We start from the raw sequence: 23,205 nt of genomic DNA, 5'->3' as shown, positions 1-23,205 counted from the left end.
GAGCCTGCCCCTGGCATCTGAGACACAGCAGGGTTAGGTTGGCCATGAGGAAGAAATCCTGCCCTGTGAGGGCGGGGAGGCCCTGGCACAAGTTGCCCAGAGAAGCTGAGGCTGCCCCTGGATCCCTGGAAGTGTCCAAGGCCAGGTTGGACGGGGCTTAGAGCAACCTGGGCTGGTGGAAGGTGTCCCTGCCCATGGCAGGGGTGGGATGGGCTGGGCTTTGATCCCTTCCAGCCCAAACCAGTCTGGGATTCTCTGAAGGCCCATTGATAGGTTTGTGGGTTCCTGCTGTGGTGGTGCTGGCAGGGTGTCCCCAGAGCTGTGCTCTGTGCTGTGCTTATGTCACCCACTAATGGCATTAGCGGGGCCGTGTCCCGTTTGGGGTTTGCTGGTAATGGGATCAGCTGCCGGGCCCAGCCGTGACAGGACTGGGCTCACTTTCACAGCCTTAGCCCAGCTTGCAGGCTGAAGGGCTTAAGAGCTTCTTTGAATTACAGCTGGTATTTCTGAACTGGGTTGGGTGACCTTAAAGCCCATCCAGTCCCACCCCCTGCCATGGGCAGGGACACCTTCCACTAGCCCAGGTTGCTCCAAGCCCTGTCCAGCCTGGCCTTGGACACTTCCAGGGATCCAGGGGCAGCCACAGCTTCTCTGGGCAACCTGGGCCAGGACCTCCCCACCCTCACAGGGAAGGATTTCTTCCTAATACTTAATCTAAATCTCCTCTCTTTCAGTGTGCAGCCGTTCCCTTTGTCCTGTCACTGCATGTTGTTATGTAGTTGAGTTGTACAGTTCCTTACCCAAGGCTGTCGAGGATGCTCAAAGCTCACCTGGACTTGAGGAAAAACTGGAGAAGTCAATACAGTGATTGGTTCAGGATCATTGGCATGTAGGTAGAATCCCTCTAGCCTGGAAGTTTCAGTCATTCCCTGAGAGCCAGGAGGGCACTTGGAGCAGTATCCTGTGCCTGCTCAGTTCATGTTCTCTCTCTGAGCAGGGTGGTGTGAACATGTCTCTCCATCCCTCCCAAGGGTGTGGGATCCCAGATGGATGCACAGAGTGTGCAGACACCCAGCGTGGCTGCCTCAGATAAATCCCTCAAACCGAGAGCACACCAGACACAAACTGCTGGGAACGAGGCTGCTTCTGATCCTAACAGATGGAGGGGATGGGATGCTCCTTATCTTTGGAGACCTGGAGTTGGGAAGGATTCCTGGCAGGCTGAGCTTAAAAAAACAGTTGCTCTGTGTTAATAAAACCCGGGTAATATTGGCCTTGGCCAGGCATTTGTGGGTGGTGGGTAGGGTAGCACCCCCAGGGATCTGCACTGCCGGTGTCTGATGATGGTTCTGGTCTTTGTTCTGATAAACAACTCTGAACGGGGCTCTAAACTTTGGTTACACTGAAAGAACACAACATGAGCACGTTTAAGTTGTTTCTACCCTTCAAGCCCCCTGGTTTCACTGCCTTGGAGGACAGTTTAGTCAGTGGGAGTTGTAGCTGTGCTGTGTTTCCTGGTGCTGCTCTGTGCTGATGGAGCTGGGCAGGGCTGGGGAATGTGGTTTAGCAATCCTAAATCCTGTGGTCAGGACTGTCTCAGGAGGATCTCCAGCACAAAGGGGCTGCAGTCCCGAGGAATGCCTGCAGGCAGATAACATGGAGACGAGTGAAACCTCTGGGATAAATACTTTGGAGAAGACTGTACACCTGGAAGCCACAGTCTTACCTACACTTCTCACCAAACTGATTTTGGTTAAATGGGCCTTTTCTGTTGCTGTCACTTGTGAAGTGTATTTATTTTTTCCCTCCCCCCCAAAAAAAGCCATTTTTAGCTTGAGGAGACAGACTTGGTTCTGGTCAGAAGACGAGGCAGTCACTGCACTTTTTTGGAGTGGCTTTGTCACATGGGTACTGACTGCAGAGAGGGCTTGGAGCATTCTTTGGGGAAACACATTCTTTGTGGTGCTGCAAGGCAAAGGCTGCTGCTCACAACAGGGGATGTGGGATAGTTCAGAAATTACTGGGAAGGAGTGAATTAGTCCAAATATGAACAAGTGATTTTTAAAACTCTTTGCTGAGAAGATCCATTTATTAGGCTATTTGCAGTCTCTCCTGTGTGTCCTCCAGGGTGTGTGTGTGGATTTTCTGGCCCTGGACCAGGTTTTTCTTCTGCAGACAAAACAGTGCATTGCTTGCCTTGTTGACCTACTCCTCTAAATATGGCACTTGGGAGATCTCCATTTAAATTTAAAACTTGTGAAAGGGGACTCTCCTTCTCCCCCTGTTAATCATTGCGCTGTCACTGAATGTTTTCACAGCCTCTGTGACTCCTCTTGTTTCTCATGTTGGGAGACAGACTGGCAGCAGCAGTAAGCTGAAACCAGGTTCTATTCAGAAAGGGTTTCAATGCTGTAAAAGGAGAATTTTTTTAAAGCAGAGGCATGTGTGTTTTCTAATTTGAAATGGGTTACATTTCTGTCAAAATAGGATCATGCATTCCATCTGCTCCGCAGTTGTAACTGTCTGAAGTCTGAGCCTGAGTCTGGTTTCAGCTCTGTGGCCTGGTGGAATGGGGGAAAAAGTGACTCCTGGGAGTATTTCAGTCCTCGTGTGTTATTAGTGGTGATAAGCGTGACTTTCCCCGTGTCAGTGCACAGTTAATTTGACTAACGTGTTTGTTATTTTAGAGCGAGTGTTTGCCTGTCTGCAGAGCACAACAACACTGCAATAGGGTTTCCTGCGTGCCTGTCTCCTCAGTTAACACCAAACCTGCCCCGCATTACTCAGGGCACGGGCACGCCGGGAATGCACTAATAGCCATCGCTTTCTATCCTGCCCGGCAGGGACTGGGCTATCAGAAAATAGATCAGCCTCAGGAGACTGTCTACGTATTGTTTACAAGATCTGCGGGGTCTGGGCAGTATTTCCCTGGGAGCCCCAGTGGCTCTGGCACTTTGTCCCACACGACCCACAGCTCTGGAAGGGTCCTGGGGAGCCCCGAGCGCGGCCGGACCCGCACACGGCTCCTCTGGCCGGGAGGTTTCCAAGAGTTATGAAGTCTGAAGATGATCCTGAAGATGGGGAGAATATCCTCGGGGATCCAAGCTAAGTGAGGGATGGAGCAAGATGAATCCAGGGCGGTGGAGAGGAGCCGTTTCTGGAAGCAGCCTGTGTGAGCAGCGGGAGCTGGTGTGAGATAAACTGATCCCTCCTGGCAGCACCAGGCTCAGAGTTCAGGATGATCTGTTGGTTTTCTTGTGCAGCCAAAGACACTGTAGGTATCTGAGCTTTTGTATCCCTGGCAGTCATTTACAACTGTAAAAATGGGAAAGCTTGAATTGTGTAAATGTTTTATAGTGGGTACTGTTTAATTAATGTGTTGTGTCTCTTAAACAACTTTTCCTGTGAGGAATTTTCCTTAAATGTGAAATGCATTTGTTAAATGGGTAATGATTTAATCATGGAATGTTTTGGGTTGAAAGGGACTTTAAAATCATCCTGTCCCACCCCTGCCATGGGCAGGGACACCTTCTGCTGTCCCAGGTTGCTCCAAGCCCCGTCCAACCTGGCCTTGGACACTTCCAGGGATCCAGGAGCAGCCACAGCTTCTCTGGGCAACCTGTGCCAGGGCCTCCCCACCCTCCCAGGGAAGGATTTCTTCCCACTATCCCATCTATCCCTGCCCTCTGGCAGTGGGAAGCCATTCCCCCTTGTGCTGGCACTCCAGAACATCACAGGCCATGGATACAATTTACTGAAGTGTTATAACCAAAGGGAAAAAATATGAAGGTGATGGATTTGTTTGGTTTTCTTTTTTAAGTAATGCGTCTGTTAGTCAGAAGTTTTATTAAATGGGAGCAAGGAGGGGCTGGGGAGGGTTTTCTGTAGGTTTGAGTGAGTTTGTGGTAGCAGGTGTGAGCTGCAAAGATGCAGTTGGGCAATCCCGACCTGGTGACAGACACTCAGGGTGGGATCCCTTTCCTGGGAGGATGGGAATGTGCCATGTGCAGAAGAATTTAGAGAGCACAGAGCTTGATGCTGTGTGTGCCCAGTCTCTGAGGTGTTTGAAATTAAAACCTAAACCTGAGGAGGTGGCTTTGCAGAGGAATCGTGTCCAAGCTGGGAAGGGACACCGGCGTTCCCGGGCAGTGCAGGCAGTTTGCTGGCACTGGTGGTGTCACCAACACAGTGACTTCATTAGGCCAGGCTGGCTTGGCTTTCAGGCTAATGGATGTTTTAATTGATTGACAAATCAGTTCTGCACTTCAGCTGGGCAACACTGGTGGTAGTCATTAGTGGTCTATTTTTATTACCTCATGTCACTTTTAGCAAGTGTTGTACTGAGTAAGCTGTTGCTAAGCCTTCATGATTACTGTAATCTTGTTTGTTGTGAGAAAGGGGAGTAAAGATAATCACACAGAATCGTTAGGGCTGGAAGGGCCCTCTGGAGATCGTCCAGTCCAACCCCCTGCCAAGGCAGGGTCACCCAGAAAAGTGACACAGGAATTCATCCAGGTGGGTTTGGAATTTCTCCAGAGAGGGAGATCCCATGCCCTCCCTGGGCAGCTGTTCCAGGGCTCTCCCACCCTTAAGGAAAGGGTTCCAAACTCATGTTGAGGTGGAACTTCTTGTGGTTTAGTTTATGGCCATTGCTGCTTGTCCTGTCAGTGGGCACCACTGAAGAGTCTGGCACTATCCTCTGGCACCCCTTGGAGATGTTTGTATGGATTGATGAGATCCCCTCTCAGCCTTCTCTGGTCATGATTGCAGTTCCATTTTACAAATCACTACAGTTGCAGGTGGTGGCAGTGGGTTTTTGGTTCTGTTCTTTTTTGTGTATTCTCTTTTCCCTGGCAAACCCTGGGCTGGGGTTACCTGTTTTAATGTTCTTTATTTGATGAGGTGTAGAACTTCTGATCCACAGTGATAAGTAACTTTGTGTGCCTACAGGCTGCTTGTGTCTCACTGTTATCAACAAATTCTTTTGCTGTGCAGGGTTAGATTTGAATATAATACTCCTTTTTAAGTCTTGTTCTTCAGTGTCCAGCTTGGCCGGGAGGTTTCTGTCACAGAACAGAAATTCCTGAAAAGCCCAAAGCCAGTCAGGAGGGGTGGTTTGGCAGTGAAGAGAACAAACTCTGTATTTTGGGGTGGGAGGCTTGGCCAGTGGCCTGAAATTCTAAATGTGAAGTAAACAAGGGAAAAGTGGGGGCTGACGACTGTCTGGGGCTGAATGTGTGGTGGTCTATTTATAACTGCCTTGGGCTTCCTTTGCCCTCTCCATTGCTTTGGGAATTGCAGGCTTTGAACTTTGAATTTCTTTCTTCTACAGCTCAGTTCTCTTGACCATCACACTGGGGTAATTTCTGACCCACTGCACAGTCTGACACAGCCACGAAAAGCTGTGTCCTGGTGCCTGTTTTTAGAGCATCCATTTGTTGTCGAAATATGAAAACTGAGCAAAGAACAAAGCAGGATGAGGAAAACCAAAGGAAGTTTGATCCTGAAGGTCTCCTTTAGGACAGAAGTGGCTTAACCAGGCTGCTTCTGAGCACTGTTCAATTCTAACAGCTGATTGAAATGTTCCAGTGATGTTGTGCACCAATAACTGTGAACAGTTTGATGGGTGTGACTCCCTTTGCAGACCAAAGCAATGCTTTGTTGTCTCCCCCATTTGCATTAAGGTTCAACCTCTTCCAGAGGTGCCCTCAGTGGATTGAAGGTGCCCCACAAGCTCACTCACGTTTCTGGTTCTCTCCTGCACAGCTGAACCCAGACTGGAGCAAATACGATGACAGGTTAATGAAAGCAGCCGAAAGGGGAGATGTGGAGAAGGTTTCATCCATCCTGGCCAAGAAAGGAGTCAGTCCCACAAAGCTGGATGTGGAGGGGAGATCCGCGTAAGTGACCTCAGTGCTCCAGGAGGTGCTGGAAGCTACTGAAAATTCCTCAATTCCCAACCTTCTGCTTCTCTAAAAGCCTTTTTTGAATGCCTAAATCTGTGTAATACCACATGTTCAATTCCAGCATACTAAACTGGAATACCAGCTGGCTCGGATGGGAAATCCTCAAACTGCCTTCACTTCCAAGTGAAGATCAGTATTCAAATACTTGCTCTTGCCAGGTTTGAATATTAAAGAGAAATTGAAGCCACACTGGTCTTTCACCTGGTTCACTGATTAGATAAATAATGGTTGTTTCTCAAGAAAGTTGTCTTGTTCCTTACAGTAATATCTGCACAACTCTCACCTGGATTTGGACACTGTCCAAAGCTGGGTTTGTCCTGTGTAATGCTTTCAGTGTGCAGCTGTTGGCTTTGGCTTTCCTGGCTAATATTGCCATTTTTATGTACAAAACAGCTGTGCTTAAGCGAGGTGTTTTCTCCTTTACAGATTCCATGTTGTAGCATCCAAGGGAAACCTGGACTGCCTGAACACCATCCTCGTTCATGGAGTTGATATCACGGCCACTGATGCTGCAGGTGGGCTCCCTCAGGGCTCCAAGGGCTGCTGGAAAATGTTCTCAGCTGGGTTTTAATTTGGAATAGAATTAAGCTGAACCACAGGATAGATCTTTCTTCTTTCTACAGCTGGCAAAAAAATTGATTTTCTGTGTGACTTGAAAACAGGAGAATTACAGAACTAACCTGGCTTCCTCCTTTCATGTGACAGTTTATTTTTGAAATGCTTATGTGGAGCCATTTGCAGTATCTTGAGGTTAAGTTCACTAATGAACTTGAATCCTTGGTTGCAGTTTCTCTAAAATAAGCAAAGACTGTGACAAATAGTGAGGTGTATACAAAAGGGATGACTTGGTTATAGGCAATGGGGTGGGGGACTGACACAGAGGGACTGTTGTATCTAAAATGATGTGAATATTCATTGAAAGTCCATTCAAAACAAACCCTGGATTGCTGTTGATCTGTTTTTAGGGAGGAATGCGTTGCATTTAGCTGCAAAATATGGACATGCCTTGTGTTTGCAGAAGCTCTTGCAGGTACTGAAAAATCCAGCTTGTCTCTTATTAATGAGAGGGGAAAGGAGGTATTAAATACACTGATTCAAAATTGGGATATGCCTTTCTTCTGTGGTTTCTTTTTTTAACCAATTAGATTCTTTTTAAAAAATGAGACAGTCATGGGGAAAAGAGCTTTAATCTTTCATTAATGAAACAATATTGAGGGTTGTCTTCTGTTTGTGTGATATTTATTTTTGCTTCGTTTAGTCCTGGTCAGTTAATGCTCATTTGATTTTTTTAAATTTTTTTAAAAATTTTTAATGGGTTCTTTTAAACTTCTGTTTATTTGATGCATGTCTCCATGCAGATATAAGTGGCACGTTTTCTTATTTTGACAGTACAATTGTCCAACGGAGAATGTGGATCTCCAGGGAAGAACTGCTCTCCATGATGCAGGTGAGGGTTTTGCTTTTCTGGTAACTGTATATGAAACTAAGATTAAATTAATGGGTTAACTTTCAGATGGGCAGAATTCTTTTAGTTTTGATGACTGTAGTAGGAGAGGGTGATTTATATTCTCATGACATTTGTCCTCAGTGATGAAGTTAACAATCTTGGGGGCTGGAGGTGTGAGAATCTCTTCTGATGCCTGTGAATTTTCTAGTGTGATGTTCAGCAGGAACCACGAGCAGAGTTTCAGAGCAGAGCTGTCAGTAGGATAAGATTCCTCCACTCTGGGTTTTCTGCCCTCTCCTGGTGCCCTACAGTGTCAGGGTCAGGAGGGTTTGGTTTCCATCGGGCACTTTTGGGGACGGGAGAACAAAGTTGCAGAGCCTTGCAGTGCTTTAACTGAGCTGTGTGAGGTTTTGTGAGCCAAATCCCCCCAAGGAAGTGTCTGGGGTTCCCAGGGCTGCTCTCAGCAGTGTGACTCACCCTCTGTCTCTCTCCAAAGCCATGTCAGACTGCTCCTCCAGCATCCAGCTCCTGTGCGACCACGGCGCCGTGGTGAACTCGAAGGACGGGGTGAGTCCTGCTCTTACCCTTCCCCTGCACAAACCCTGGGGCAGCTCTTGTGCTTCCTCTGCTTCCTCTCCCTTTCCTCATGTCTTTCCCCCTCCCTGTCTCCAGGATGGGAGGACACCCCTGGTGCTGGCCACTCAGATGTGTCGTCCCACAGTCTGTCAGCTGCTGATAGACAGAGGAGCAGACGTCAATGCCAGGGACAAACAGAACAGGTAAGGCACACAGAGGGTTGCTGGAGTAACTGCTGGCGTTTGAAGGGTGGAAAGCTGCCCCTTAGCTCTCAGGCTGCAGAATACATGTGCTAAATTTGGGGAGAAAGAACCTGGGGTTGAGTTCAGAAGTAGATGTGCCAATTCAACAACGCAGATAAAACCTGGTCTTATGTTATTGCTTCTGTTGCATCTAAAACACACCCAGGCTCGTTCCTGCCAGCAGAGAACCTACAGTTGGTTGTTTTGAGAGTTTTGTGTCCAGAGCTGCATCTTGCACCCTTTGGGATCAGTGTGCAAAATGGGTCATGACAAAAGGGGGGCTTTGTCAAGAACTCCCGAGTCCATTGGAGCTCCGAAGGGACCTCAAGGCCTTGAGGGGTTTATTTCTGGGCCAGGGGAGGGGGTTTCTCTTTGTAGCTGCTGCTTCTGCCAGTTATTTCTTGGAGGATTCCTGCCTGGTGGCCAAGGGATGTGAGGCTGCCATGGGACAAAGCCTGGCTACTCCCATGGCACGTCCTGCAGTTGGGGAGTGTTTGGGAAGCATTGCCAGGGCTCCCAGGTGCTCCCCTCTCCAGACTTTGTCTAAACTCCTCGTCTTGTGTTTGTTGTGTCTGCTGAGATTTGTGTCTAATAGAGGAAGCCAAAGTTTTCAAAACGCTGGGAGACTCTCAAAGGCAGCACATTCATGAAAATACTGTTATTATAGTGGGTTTGTTTGCTTTTTAACAAATATTTAAACGTTGACCAAATGACTTTTTAAAGCTGTTTCCTCTCTGGATAGAGGGAAGGTGTCTTGGCTGTGATTAGCCATGAAGGTACAAGGGATTCTCTGTGTAAGAGCTGCTCCCTCCAGCGAGGGCTGCCCAGAGCTGACCCCCTGTCTCTCCCCCAGGACTGCCCTGATGCTGGGCTGTGAGTACGGCTGCAGGGATGCCGTGGAGGTTTTGCTCAGGAATGGTGCGGATGTGAGTTTGACTGATGGCCTTGGGCATGACTGTGCTTACTATGCCAGGATTGGGGACAATATTGACATTTTGGCTTTAATAAAAGCTGCCCTTGAGGACTCCGGCAAAGGTAGGGGGAACCTGGTTGTGCCACTTTTGCTCTTTGGGTTGAACTGTGTGTCCTCACTGCTGTGCCTGCAGGGACTGCTTTTGGTGTGGTCCTCTGGCCACAGAGCTGATAAACTGCCTCTTTGGGGGGGGGAAAGAAAGTTTTTGGGGTTGTGTTTGGTTTTAGAAAAGCTTTTAAGGTAAATGCAGGCTCTGATGCCTCGAGGGGTTAACATTGCTGAGCCTGGCATTGCAGGATTGACTACTGGAGTTTTCAGCCTTATTTATAGAAAAACTTTGCTCTTGTGCATGTTTCCAAGTTTGATTAACTGCGGGGTGGTGAACTATTTTTTTTTAAATGTCCTCCCAGTATGGAAAGTGGATGGAATTAGCTGAATGTGTTGCATTGTTGCATGAATCTGAATGAAATGTGTTTTGTAACCTCCTATTTTTGTGGTGCTTTTTTAGGAAGAGACAGCATGAAGAAAGGGCAGGCTGAGCAAAAGGTAAGTATCTGATTAGGATTGTGCTGTGATACAAAACTATTCAGTATTTTATGATTCTAAACTTTATCTGTAGCTGGGATCAGACGGTGTGGCTGGTTCTGTGTGAAAAATATTCCACAATGTGCATATTCAGGATTAGAGTTTTGACAAGCCTCCCATTTGTGTGGGGATGAGATCATGGGTGACCTCTTGTTGTGAAGCAAGCTGTCAAAATGGGAATGTTGTGGGATTGCTCCCCATGGGAGCTGAGAGGGGTGTGGGAGCAGCCTGTTATCCCCAGAAAAGGGTGTCTGCAGGACACCACAGGAGCACAAATCCATATTTCACTGCTGTATTTACAGATTAGCAACATGTCACAGAAGTGGAGTCGGGGGTTTGTGCAGGAGGAGGTGAATGTCAAACTGTATCAGAAGGAACACAGTGCTCAGGTAAGAGGAGGATTCCTGGGACTTGGGTGTTCCCACGTGGATAATGAACCAGATGAACTAAAGAAAGATGAGCTTGCAAAGGAAGCACTAATGATTCCATTAAGAAAGGTCATATATTGCTGTTTACTTAAAACTTAATTGCCTGACTGTGGAATGTGGCAATTATGCAGATAAGCTGGAAACTTCTTTCAGGAAGAATACTTTTTGTGTAATAAATAGTTGCAAGTCTCCATAACCTTTCCTACCTCTGTCTCTGCAGTAACATCAGAGTCACAAACCAGCAAGATTTATTTTTTCACCACTCTCAAGAGATGTATGTTTGTGTCACACTCAGAGTAATCTGTGTCACAGTTCTACTAACCAGCATTAATTTCCCATCCCCTTCCTATGTCATTACAGTTTTCAAAAAGGTAAACAGCGTTTTAAGCCATGGGGAACAAAGCCCTGAAAAACTGAGGCCTTCATTCTGAGATGCTTTGTAATGGGAGGATAAAGATCTCTGTTCTCTGGGGGGGCTAAAGCAGCTCCACAGTTGATTTCAGGCAAGAGTTAAAGGTGCTTTGTGTTGGCATGTGAGCACTGACAGACTGAGGCACAAAGACCCATCACTGGGTTGGGTTTGGCTGTCATTGGGGTGGTTCTGGTGGCTGCTGGAACAGTTTCACACTGAAAGGCTGCTCTGCTGCACAGGCTTTCCCAGGGCACCTCTGGCTGCAGGGGTTGGTGTTGGGAGCTGGTTTAACAGGAGTTGTTTGTACGTGTTAACACACACAGATAAGCAGCTCTTGAGGGCTGTCAGCACCCAGGGTGACCCCACTCTGCTCCTCCTTCCACAACCTGTGTGTGCACTGACAGGAGTGAGCTGTCTGGAGCTCAGGGGCCTGAAGGCTCAGGAGCTTGTGCTTGTGTAAACCTTCAGAACACTCCTGACCTGGAGAGAGGCCACAGAACCATCAGGGCACTCCTTAGGCAAGGCTTGGAGCCTTTAGTGGCTGTTACAACTGCTGGTTCAGGTTCTTTACCTTTCCCAAGGTGTGTGTAGTGTGGTGGTCTTTATTTATTTATTAATCTCATGTTTTACTTTTAAGGACTTGGAGTTGGAAAACCAAGATCTGAAAGACCGGATGAGAGAAGTGCAGGAGGAGCAAAGGATGTTGCTGGACAGAATCAGTGGGCTACAAATGCAGCTGAATGAGGTAAACCAGGGCTTGGAATAACCTGACTTGAAAGCTGGAATAACCCCCTGATGCTGACAGTAGGGGTAGAAAGAAAAGTACATGAAATTAGGACGAGGTCTTCGTTCCTTTCCTGAGAATTACTGCTTCCTGTCACTCATTTTCTGCTGCTGCAAAAGCCTTTGGTCTGGTAGTAATGTTCAGGACTTGTAGTAATATCCAAATTGTGAGCAGACCTGTTGCAGTATCACTCACTGATACCCACAAATTTGAGCAATAACATTCCTGGCTCTGCCTCACAATGCAGCAGGAGCCTCGGGGTGTCCTGGCAAGCTGTAATTTGGAGACTGAACCTCATCTGCCCAATTAAATGTAGGTGGTGTGTGGTAGTACTTTACCATCTGCTGATTTTCCAGCTGTTATTGTAAGTGGAAGCAGAGAGGAAAAAAATCTTCAATTGGCAAAAAAACAAACCCAAAGTTCTCAATGGGAATTTCTCACGCAATTTTTTTTTTTTAAACCTTGTTTTTTTAAAAAAAAAAAAAAAAATCCCTCTCCTTAGAGCTGAGCATGACCAGCAGAAAGAAAATAAAACCAGGATTTTTTTGCTGGTTTTTTATTTGTGGAGGCTCATGTTTGTTTCTTTACTGAATTTTACAGAGGTACATTTGTGCAGCTCTTCCTAAATGCAGCACATGGATAGAAAGAATTTCTTCTTGGAATCACTGCCTTGTCTGAGCTCCTCTCTTCAGCATTGCCTTTATAAAATAAACTTCTTAACAGTCACTTTCCAAAATCAGCAAACTTCAGAAGAAGTTGTACTTTTCTGCCTCAGTAGTGTCTGATTCAGATAATTGAGGAGTGTTCCAGTTTATAGGGACGTGGCTCTGTCAGACATCCCTAACTCCTGTTTAACCTCTGCCAGGAGAGATAAAGCTGGATGGGGAGCATTAGGAACTGGGGTGGATTTCTCAGCTGTTGAACTGTGTACAAGCCCCTTAAACATCATTGAAAAAATGATTTGGGGGGGATTTTTTTTTGTTATTTTCACAGGAGCAAATGTTTGCAGATGATCTTGAGAATGAGGTACGATATGTCACCTGCAAGGGTAACAGGACTGGGAAATAGGGGAAGCAACTCTCTCATTTCAGTAACGTATTTAAAACTATAGAGGAAATAAAAGCTACCTAAAAATGCTAAATGAAATATCTACTGCTCTGTGTCAGTTTATACAGCTGCACAGCATCTCTACTACTACAGATAATATATGTCATTCCTGTGGCACTTTTAAAGCAAACTTAATATTATAATTATCTCTAGTGACTTTCAGTAATGCAAGACTAATAAGTGTGAATAAATTAAGCAACAGCAGATTATGTTGGTGCATATTCTTGACTCATTCTTCAAGACTCCTCTTGTAGAGAAGCAGTCTTGTGGAAGAACTTCAACATAAAATTTTTAGGGGTTCTTTCAGTGCTGATCTTGGTTGAAGTTCTCCCTATAAACTCTTTAAAAAGTTGCTCGAGATCTTACAAATCTGTCCCTTCTTGTGGCTTTGGCTATTTGGCACTTCTTTCTCTTTCAGAAGGATGAGTTGAAGAAAATCCTCACCACCAAGGAGAAGCAACAGGAGGAAAGCTTGAGGACTATTGAGGCTCTCAAAGCTAAACTCAAATATTATGAAGTACGTTCATTGAAATGCGATAGATCAATTGATATTTGCAGCAGCAAACACTTAAACACTTTAAATTGCTGAAAGTCCTAAGTGGTTATCGCCTTGTAAGACCTTTCCCTGCCCTTTAATCCCTGGTTTAACACATACCAAAAGTTTAAAGCAAATTTTCAGCTTCATTTTGTGTTTCTTGCTGTTTGATTTTAGGGGGACTCTGCGGGGTCTGGAAGTAACTTTGGGAATAGTAAGTACAGTAAATTCTTAAAGCTTGCCATGCCTGGGGCAGTGTTAGAACACACAGACAAAGGGGGTTTTTTGTCATCTCTTCATATTGTTGGCCTTAAATCAGCCAAGCATCGTGTGTCCCCCCCGAGCCCTGGGAGCAGAGTGAGCTGGACACTCTGTGGGTGTGTTGGTGGGTGGGTGCCAGGGCACTGCCATCAGTCTCACTCACAGTGACTGGCCTTGTGAAATGTGAACTGTGACTCTGCTGCATCCCCTAATAACGTGAAAAACAAGCTGAACAAGATCCCTGCTCCCCATGGAGCTCCCCTTTCCATCCCTCATCCCTCAAACAATGCTCCTGTCTGGCTCAGCACCAGCAAACTGGTCAGTGGCAAGGCTTGAGTGGAGCAGGTTTGGCTTCAAATCACGAGCCCTCAGTTTACACTTCTGTCAGAAATAATTCCCTTTCCACAAACTGGAGTCTTTTGCATCCAGCTTGGTCACAGACCTGCCTTGCACTTGTGTAACTAAATGGCTCATGACAGATTAAATAACATTTTGAGAGCTGTTTGGCTGCCTGTCAGGAGGAATCATTTCTTTGGAGTGCAAGGAGATGCTTTTCCCTGGTGTGCTCATGTGCAGACCTGCAGCTGGGGGGAAGTGGCTTCCAGGGCACTTTTGCAGAACAATTTACCCAGCCTGGCACAGCAGTAATTTTTCCAAGGTTTTCTTTTCCTTAGGAGGGCTTTGTCCAGACTTTTTATGTGACTCATTTAAGGAGGAATTGTTTTAATACCAAGTACTTAAACACCAGCCTCCAGCCTTGCATGACCCCATTGGACAGACTGAAATTAGGAAGGAAAATCACAGTTCTTGTGATTGTGTTACTGTTTTTAACCAGAACCTAAATGCCATTTGCTCTGAAAATCTAGGAAAAGAAGATTCAGTAGTTAAACAAGGCCAAGCATTTGCCGTGGAATCACAGGTAAGAAATATTTTACCACTGGAGAGAATCCTAAGATAGTAATGCTGGGAAAGCTGAACATCCTCATAAATGTATGTTTGTTGAGCATTGCTTCTGAACACAAAACTTTGAGGCATCCTCGCTCTTCCATGTTTATTTTTAACTGCTGGTGCCCTCTAGAGTCCTGTCTGTGACAGGGCTTTTAAATACTGGGGAATTTGAGTGCTGAAGGGTCTGGATCAAATGTCACAGGGTAAAGTGCAATTGGGTTTCCATCTCCATGATTTTTCTCTGCTTTAAATTTGGGTAATATTCAGAAGATTTCTTTTTCCTGCCAGCTATGTGATCATTTCCTGACAATTCTGTTTGGTAGCTGTCAACTTTCTAAAGCAACAATTCCAGTGCAAACAAGGCCAGTCAGACCCTTGGGGGTGGAACGAGATGGTCTTTAAGGTCCTTCCCAACCCAAGCCCCTCTGGAATTCCAAATGACTGTATTCCTCAGTCTTTTCAGCAAGAGGGTTCTGTTAACCAGGGCATACTCTGCTCAGATTCCTTATAAAATTATTTTCACGTGCTTGAGGGATGGGGATGAAATCTCTTAATAAATTAAATTTGTTCAGGCAGATGAGTGATTAAATATCAATAGCATAACAAGGGGAATGGAATGAATATACTACACCTGCACTTTAATGTCAGTAGGGTCTGATGAGTTTGGATTTAGGTTCAGATGAGATATTGGGAAGGAATTGTTGGCTGTGAGGGTGGGGAGGCCCTGGCCCAGGTTGCCCAGAGAAGCTGTGGCTGCCCCTGGATCCCTGGAAGTGTCCAAGGCCAGGTTGGACAGGGCTTGGAGCAACCTGGGCTAGTGTTGGGATGAGATGGGCTTTAATGTCCCTTCCAACCCAAACTTTGCTGGGGTCCTGTGGTTGGGAAACAATAATGTAGAGCTATATTCAAGATTTTTACTGTTAGAAGCTGAAATGCCTGTTCTGTAATATGGGCAAGAATAACTTAGTGCAATTTTAAGGGAGAAGGAAATCTCTTGTACAAGTTATGCTCAGATGAACAGGGATTTAAGACAGTTCTGTATGTGACAATTCACATATTAAAATGTGTTAATAATAAACAATAAACACATGAAAGTGACTTTTCAAACTTGTAAACACGTGTTTTTTTGTGCCAATTTCCCTCCAGTCCAGGTCTATGCTGAGGCCCCTGGAGCTGTCCCTGCCAGTCCAGTCACCCAGTTCAGAGAAGGAAACCTTAAAGAAAGAACTTGACAACCTGAGGAGCTGCTTTGGGGCAGCCAAGGAAGAAATCAGCAAACTGCAGAGGGAACTGTCCCTCAAGGCATCAGAGTGTAAAGCTTTGGCATCAGAGTGTGAGAGAACCAAGGTGGAATCTGACGGGCAGATAAAGCAGCTGGAAGATGCTTTGAAAGATGTTCAGAAGAGGATGTTTGACTCTGAGGGCAAAGTGAAGCAAATGCAGAGCCACTTCCTGGCTCTGAAGGACCACCTGACCAACGAGGTGGCCTCAGGGAGCACCAGGGTGGCAGAGGAGCTCAGGGAGCAGCTGAAGGAGATGAAAACCAAGTACGAGGGGGCCTCTGCTGAAGTGGGAAAGCTGAGGAACCAGATTAAGCAGAACGAACTGCTGGTGGAGGAATTCAAGAGGGACGAGGGAAGGCTGATGGAGGAAAACAAGAGGTTGCAGAAGGAAGTTGTGAAGTTGGAGATGGAGCGAGATAAAAGGGGGAGGAACGTCACGGAGTTGGAAGGGCAGCTCAAGGAAACGGCGGCCAAGCTGGCCCAGTCTGTGGCTGCAGAGAGGTTTGAGAACATGAAGGGTTTGCTGTCAAATGAGGTGAATGAGAAAGCCAGGAGGTTATCAGAGGTGGAAGGAGAGCGGGAAAAGCTGCAGGCAGAGATTGTGCTTTTAAAGAGGGAGTGTGAGAGCCAGAAGGCTGCCCTGGCTCAGCACGTCAGGCCAGAGGAGCACGAGCACGTGAGGAGTGGGCTGGAGCAAAGGAACCAGGAGCTGGGGAAGGCAGTTGCTGAGGTGTCACAGAAGAACGAGGCTCTGCAGAAGGAACTGGAAAGATTGCAGGCTGATAACAAGGTGCTGAAGCAGCAAGTCCAAGTGCTAAAAACTGAAATTAAAAGCCAGAATGTGCCTTTAAAAATTCATGAAGAATTGAAGAAAACAAACGATCAGGCTGTGGGGGACCTGACCAAAAAGCTGTTTGAAATAACAAAGAAGTACAATGAAAGCAAAGCGGAAGCTGAAAAGTTGCTGGCAGAGAAGAACAACTTAAGTGAGAATATTGACCACTTCCAAGCTGTGTATGTGTCTCCAGAGCAGCACAAAAAAGAAGTGGAAGCTTTAAAATCTAATGGGATCGAGCTTGAAAAGCAGCTCGTTGAGCTTCAGAAAAAATATGATGATGAACAGGCAAAAGTGAGCAAACTGGTGTCTGAGAACACAGTCATAAGGGAGACCCTGAGGGATCAGTATGTGCTGGCTACGACACACGAGGAGGTTAAATCAGTCCTGAACAACACCCTGGAAAAGACCAATGGGGAGCTGTCAGACCTGAAGGGGAAAATTGGGGAGATAAAACATGAATTCCTGAAGGTAAACGAGGAAAATGGAGCTTTGAAAAACAAGGTGAAACTCTTACAGAATCAGTTAAAAACAGAGTATATAAGTTTAAAAGATCACGAAAGTACAGTAAGTGCTTTAAATAAAAGTGTGCACGAACTGCAGGAGAGCAATGCTGCGGTCAGGGCTGAGCATCAGAGGGGGCAGGAGGAAATTTCACAGTTGCACGCGGAAATTGAGGCCCAAAAGAAGGAGCTGGACACAATTCAAGAGTGCATAAAGTCAAAATACGCCCCGGTTGCCTCCTTTGAGGACAGAGAGCAGAGCTTTGAAGCCACGGTGAAGGAATTGAGGGCACAGTTGCAGGAACAGGAGCAGAAGCGCAGGGAAAGCGAGGAGGAAACCAAGAAGTTCAAAGAGGAGAATGAGAAGCTCAAACATGGCTTTTTGTCCATCCAGAATGACTTGCAGCAGAATTACATCCTGGCTGAGAAATCCCACGAGATGGAGAAGATGTTTGCCAGCAGGATGGAGGAGCTGAACGAGCAGCTGAGAGGGTTGGTACGGAAATACACGGGGCAGGAGGAGCAGGGAGGGGAACTGCAGGAGCCCAGGGCTCTGCAGCCTCAGCACCTCTCAGGAGAACACATGGAGGCCTTGAAGGAGGCTCTGGGTCACACTGTGGAGGACCTGAAGGAAGCCCTCAGGAGTAAGAAGGAATGTTACGAGCAAGAAACACTAAAAGTAGGAGAGCTGCAGCAGGAACTGTCAGCTCTGAAGGAGTCTTCAGTACCTCTGGTGGAACACACACAGATGAAGGAAATGCTGGAACGAGAAATGGCAGCAGTCAAAGCCAGCTTGAGAGAAAAGGAGGGAGAAAACCAAGTGAAGAGCGAGGAAATGTCGAAGCTGCAGGCTGAGCTCCAGCTGAGCCAACAGGCCCTGGCGGAGCTGGGGAGCAGGGAAGTGGTTGGCATGGCAGAGTACACCTCCATGAAGAGCTCTCTGGAGGCCCAGATCAGCAGCATAGCTGAAAATCTGTCCAGCATGAGTAAGAAGTACGAGGAGGCGTGTGAGGAGGCTCTGCAGGCGAGGAGGAGCGAGCTGTCCCTGAAGGATGAGAAGGAGCTGCTCCAGCTGCGGAGCTGCAGCATCGAGCAGGAAATCAAAGACCAGAAGGAAAGGTGTGATAAATCACTGACAACCATTATTGACTTGCAGAAGAGAATCCAGGAGTCTGCAAAGCAGGTGGAAGCCAAGGATAACAAGGTGGGATGTGGCAGTTAATGCTCCTGATGCTCTCAGTTCAGCAGGGAGGGATCAGGCTGCAAATGCAGCTCCCGAGGTGTTCCAGCACGACCTTGTGCTGAGCATCAGGTACCCAGGACGGGCCCAAATCAGATGAATTCCTGGTTTTGCATTATACTAAGTTTTTTTAAATCCCTCATATATTTTGTACATCATGTGTAGTATTTAAATTCTGTTAAAGCTTCAGACTTTTGGAGTATCAGGTCACTCTTCCATTGGAGCTGTGTTTGTTGAGCATCTCTGGCTTGTCTTCTGATGGTTCACTGCTCTCTTTAGAAGTTAGGCCTAGAATATCTTTAGCTACTCACTTTTTTTGTCACTTCTGTTGCTGGCTGACCTCCAGGGCCCATACCTGACACATCTCAGTGCCAGGAGCACAATGTGACCCAGCACGTCATGAAAATAAAGTCCTTTGTCTTAGTGAAGTCTCTTAGCAAGCTGGGACAAAGACCCTTCAATGCTTGCTGGTCTTCATCAGACTACCAGGAACATTAAAGAACATTAGTTTTTGGTGAGACATCCTTAAGTGAGGTGTTTTTTGTGCTCTTTTTAAAGATCACAGAGCTGCTCAATGACGTGGAGCGGTTAAAGCAGGCTCTCAATGGGCTGTCTCAGCTCACGTACACCGGGATCCCCTCCAAGAGGCAGAACCAGCAGGTGGAAATGCTCCAGAACCAAGTGAAAGCACTCCAGCAGCAGCTGGCTGTAAGTACTCACCCAAGGTGTTGTCTGACGTGCGGTAGCAGTGCTCAGTTCCTCGGATAAACAGGGAGATGTGGCTGTGGCTGCTGGAGCAGGGGGTGGCTGCAGGCTGAAGCTTTGCCACTGCAGCATTCATTATTTTGTTCTTTTTTGTTGTTGTTTTTTTTTTTTAATTCCCCTGAGTTCTTGCTTCTCTCTAATTTTTTTTTTTTTTTTTGCTTTCTTCTGCGTTTTGAGTCACAACATTTGGGAGCTTTTCCAGATGGAAAGGACACAAACAATTTAGAGAGAATTTGTGCTTGGAGAGAGAATTTGTGCCTATGAGATGCTCTGCTCTAGTTCACACCAGGACCATTTCTGAATGCAAGCTCAGTTTTAACACTTCCTTGCAGAAACCAAACCATGTATTTTTTCTCACTTTGAAGGAGCGAGATGGTCCTTTTTTAATGTATTTTACTTGTGTTCCCTTGGCTGCAAACCCTGAAGTGTTGCTTATCATGAAGTGCCGCCAATGAGGGGGAGCACATCCTGCTCAGTGCTGGGATTTGGTACACACGCAGGTTTTTGGCCCCTGTGACTTCAGAAGAGCTCATAATTAAAGCTCTGAGTGTGAGCAAAGTTAGTTATCCTTCTTCTGTACAGATTTACAAGCACATCTTTAATACTATTTGCTGGGTTGACCCTTGCAAGGCAAAGAGTTCTTAAATTGGGTGGTTTTAAACAAATAGCTGATGCTGGTGATAAAACAAGTGTGCAGGGCCAGGAGTTGAACTGTGATGATCCCAGCAGGTCCCTTCCAACCTGGGATATTCTGTGATTCCGTGATCTCAGCCTCCAGGCTGGCTCTGGCAGCCTCTCAGCAAAATTGGTTTGCTGCAAGTAAGAAATAACAACAACAAAAAAAAAGAAGCAAAGACTTTTTTTTCTTGGTTAATGGAGGGGATATAACTTTGACTTTGAAATTCAGCTTTGGCTGGTCTGTCAGGGCACAAAACCAAGTGCCCAGAGTTGGCAGTGGGCAGGAGCAGATGTTGAATGCCTGATTTTCCCCTCTCCCTGTCTCTCCCAGGATGCCAAGAGGCAGCACCAGGAGGTGGTTTCGGTGTATCGGACACATCTTCTCAGTGCTGTGCAGGTACGACTGTCCCTGGCACTGTCCTGCTCTGTCACCTGGGTGTGGGACACTCCTGGGGGTGTCTCTGACTGCAGCACCCCTTGGGTGCCTGAGGGCACTGAGTTTGTTCAGCTGGAGGAGGCTGAGGGGGACTCGCTGGGGCTGCAGCTCCATCTCTGCTCTGGGAGCAGTGACAGCACCCACGGAATGGCTGGAGCTGTGTCAGGGCAGGGTCAGGTGGGATCTCAGGACAAGGTTCTTCCCTCAGAGGGTGGTTGGCACTGAACAGGCTCCCCAGGGCAGTGGGCACAGCACCAAGGCTACCAGAGCTCCAGGAGGGTTTGGACAACACCGTCAGGGGCAGGGTGGGATTGTTGGGGTGTCTGTGCAGGGCCAGTGGTTGGACTGGATGGTCCTTTTGGGTCCTTCCAACTCAGAATAGTCCATGATTCTGTGACCTCAAACTTGAAACTGGCATCAAGTGCCTGCTTTCATGTGGAGAGTTTTAATTTAGAATGGACTGATCCAACAAAGCCCCAAACCCGTGCCATGGGTGAGACTTATTGATGTGTTCTTAATTCTGCTCCAGCCCAGGGAATCCTGGAATGGTTTGGGACGGTACTTTTTTTCCCACATGATATTTTCATAAAGGAAACTGCTGTGTCAGAGAGGTCCATGAGGGAAAAAACACGGGATCCCCAAAGTATTTCAGATTTTCCCAGCATGTGGTGAAAACACAGAAATAAGTCAAGACTTTGGGGTGATTTTGAAGAATCTCCTAATGCTGGTGGTGGATGGTTGGTGTTTGATGGAATTTCAAATATTTTTGACTGAATGTTTGCCTCTCCAGGGCCACATGGATGAGGATGTCCAGGCTGCTCTGCTCCAGATCATCCGGATGAGACAGGGGCTGGTTTGCTGACCTGCTGTGTCCTGTGGGAGTGCTGTGGCTGTGGGAGTGAGAACCCCCATGAGATTTATATAATGGTGATGATATAGCTGCAATTAGAACCTCCAAATATGAAACAACTTACAAAGCTGAAGCATTTTCTTCTTGTAAAACACTAAAAGAGGGCTCCATTTCAGGCCTGACTCCTTTTGCATTAATGAATAAAAGATGTAGAACATCTTTTAAAACTGGTGTCAAACTGACTGTCAAAATGATGACATGGTAGCTAAATTATTTTAATGTCTGATTGACCCTTACTAAAGCAAGGCCTACACCCAGAGCCTCCACTTTACCCTCTGACTTGAACTCTCGTGGTGTGGTTAAAAATAAACTTCACAGGAGCATGGCTGAGTATTGGGGCTGTATCTCCTTTAATGATTAAGAGAAGGTAGCTAATTGGTCACATTAGCTGACCAGGGTGTGCTGTGACCCAAAGTCAGCTGCAGAGGTAGACAGAAGGTGTTTAGGTGTCTGTTGTAACTTGGCTGGCCAAGTTACAGCCTTTATTTAATATATAAGCTTAAGATTTAGTGCCTTTGCTTTTTACAAGACTTAAAAATCAGGTGTTTCCATCAGAACACTAACACTCCCCTTCCCCCCTCCCCCAAAATCTTTCCTGAGTGCTTTAATACTGATTCCTGCAGGCTGGAAGAGTGGAACTGGGGTGTCCTGGTTTGTGGAACAGCGTTTTGATTCCAGTGCCACAGTCCTGCTGCTGGATAATTTCATCCTTCATTAGGCCTGGGGGGTGTGGGCTGAGCAGCTCATTAAGCTGCACAACAGTTCAGGTATTGGATTTTCAGCTCCCGGAATTTTAAGGTGTAAATTATGTACTGTAATCTTATTTATGGGGGAAGATGCCAATAGTGAGGATTAATGAAAGGAGAATTTTTAATTGCTTGGGATCTACCCATTAAACAAGGCTGCATTTTTAACTGAAGGACGGTGCTTCCACAAGGAAGTTTAATGAAAGAAAACATGAAATTTGGGACTGTTTGAAGGAAGTAATTGAAAAATGAGCCTGGTAATGAATGGGGCTGTTTTAAACTGAGCAAAGCCTGTGCTGACCTCACCCTACTTGGTTAAAGCATTTGCTGATAACCACCAGGTGGGAATCTGGCATCCTGAGGCAGAAGAGACTCCTCCTCTCCCATAGTCCTCAAAAGTAAGGACTGAAGTCAGAGTGCAGAGTTCTCTGCTTGGTTTTAACTGGGCTCCCCAACCAGCTGCACCTCCCAGGCCTCCCTTTTTTACAGTAGTATTATGTTTCTTTCCTTTTTTATCCCTTTTTGGGCAGAGTCTTGTAGAATTGAAGAGGCAACTGCCACGTGGAGACTCCAGACAGTGAGGGATGTGCAGGACAGTTTTTATTCTAGAAATACACTTAATATATTTACTAAATATGTGTCTGTAGTTGAACAGATCTGCTGCTGCTTTCCTTTAATTTCTTAGAGGACTATTACAGAAAACATCTCAGTGTATAGATGTTCCTTTTTAGCCAAACTCTTTTATGATTGCATTACTTGAAACTTTTTGGAGAGGATTTGTTTTGTTATACTAACTCTGGCATATTTTGGTATTGTATCAAAATGTTCCTTAACCGGGGGGTTCTCTGTGAGTTTTTCTAAATCTCTCCCATTTTACATCATCAATAAATTGTTTTCTTCTTTTTTTTTTGGTATAGTCGTGGTCAATTCTCTTAAAGGTAAAGAAACAGAAGTAGTTTGGCAAAGTAGGGTGGGTGTGAAGGGTGTTGAACCGGCCTGGATGATCTCAAATACCAGGTAACACCTTTGGGGTTTAAATTCTGTTGGGGTTATTGTGCTTTTCTGTCTGTTTTCAGAGTGAGTTTGGTAAAATTTTGGTGACATTGGTCAAGACCCAGAACTTCTACAAGTTAATTCTTCGGGGTAAATCCACTCTGATCACTTCTACACCAAGTTGTCTGTCAGTTGTTAGATCTGGGGGTGAGCCAGAGAAGTTTTGTTACTGCTTTTAATGAAAGAATATTCACTGAACTTACCCTGCTGCTGGTTCTGTGTTGAGCCATGTCTGCAAATAATTTCTTGGCACCTCCAGAGTCCCTTCACTTGGTGGGACCTGAAAGGGAAGGGCTGTAACTTCACCATCAGCTGAATTCAGTTTCGGGATATTCGGATTATCTCATCCATTATCTCTTCCCATCTGGGAAGAAAGTCCTACTTTAGAAATCAATACAAGCTGAAGTGTCACAGAAATGAGAAACCAAAGGTGAATTTCCCTGGGAATGCTGTAGTTCACTATTCCAGGTGACACCTGGTGGCTCAGACTCT

The 23,205-nt window shown here is 46.2% G+C and overlaps 1 protein-coding gene across 2 annotated transcripts in view; it reads left to right on the top strand.

The window, feature by feature from the left end:
* UACA (uveal autoantigen with coiled-coil domains and ankyrin repeats) overlaps window positions 1–22,565 on the top strand; it is a 28,241-nt gene extending 5,676 nt beyond the window's left edge. Inside the window, exons 2-19 of one of the 2 annotated variants that reach the window (XM_027688320.1) lie at window positions 5,767–5,900; window positions 6,393–6,481; window positions 6,932–6,996; window positions 7,356–7,413; window positions 7,910–7,980; window positions 8,086–8,192; window positions 9,085–9,266; window positions 9,713–9,750; window positions 10,092–10,178; window positions 11,267–11,374; window positions 12,407–12,439; window positions 12,939–13,037; window positions 13,233–13,269; window positions 14,183–14,235; window positions 15,411–18,089; window positions 18,684–18,833; window positions 19,900–19,965; window positions 20,795–22,565. In XM_027688320.1, coding sequence (XP_027544121.1) covers window positions 5,767–5,900; window positions 6,393–6,481; window positions 6,932–6,996; window positions 7,356–7,413; window positions 7,910–7,980; window positions 8,086–8,192; window positions 9,085–9,266; window positions 9,713–9,750; window positions 10,092–10,178; window positions 11,267–11,374; window positions 12,407–12,439; window positions 12,939–13,037; window positions 13,233–13,269; window positions 14,183–14,235; window positions 15,411–18,089; window positions 18,684–18,833; window positions 19,900–19,965; window positions 20,795–20,866 — 4,128 coding nt within the window. In that variant the 3' untranslated portion in view covers window positions 20,867–22,565. The remainder of the gene's footprint in view (window positions 1–5,766; window positions 5,901–6,392; window positions 6,482–6,931; window positions 6,997–7,355; window positions 7,414–7,909; window positions 7,981–8,085; window positions 8,193–9,084; window positions 9,267–9,712; window positions 9,751–10,091; window positions 10,179–11,266; window positions 11,375–12,406; window positions 12,440–12,938; window positions 13,038–13,232; window positions 13,270–14,182; window positions 14,236–15,410; window positions 18,090–18,683; window positions 18,834–19,899; window positions 19,966–20,794) is intronic. The other variant, XM_027688321.1, reaches the window with a different exon arrangement.
* The last annotated feature ends 640 nt before the right edge of the window (window positions 22,566–23,205 follow it).

This window comes from Neopelma chrysocephalum, unplaced genomic scaffold (genome assembly GCF_003984885.1).
Source record: "Neopelma chrysocephalum unplaced genomic scaffold, ASM398488v2 Primary Assembly neopelma1_75, whole genome shotgun sequence".
NCBI classification, from domain to species: Eukaryota; Metazoa; Chordata; class Aves; order Passeriformes; family Pipridae; genus Neopelma; species Neopelma chrysocephalum.
This window is presented reverse-complemented; position numbering and strand designations above follow the sequence as displayed.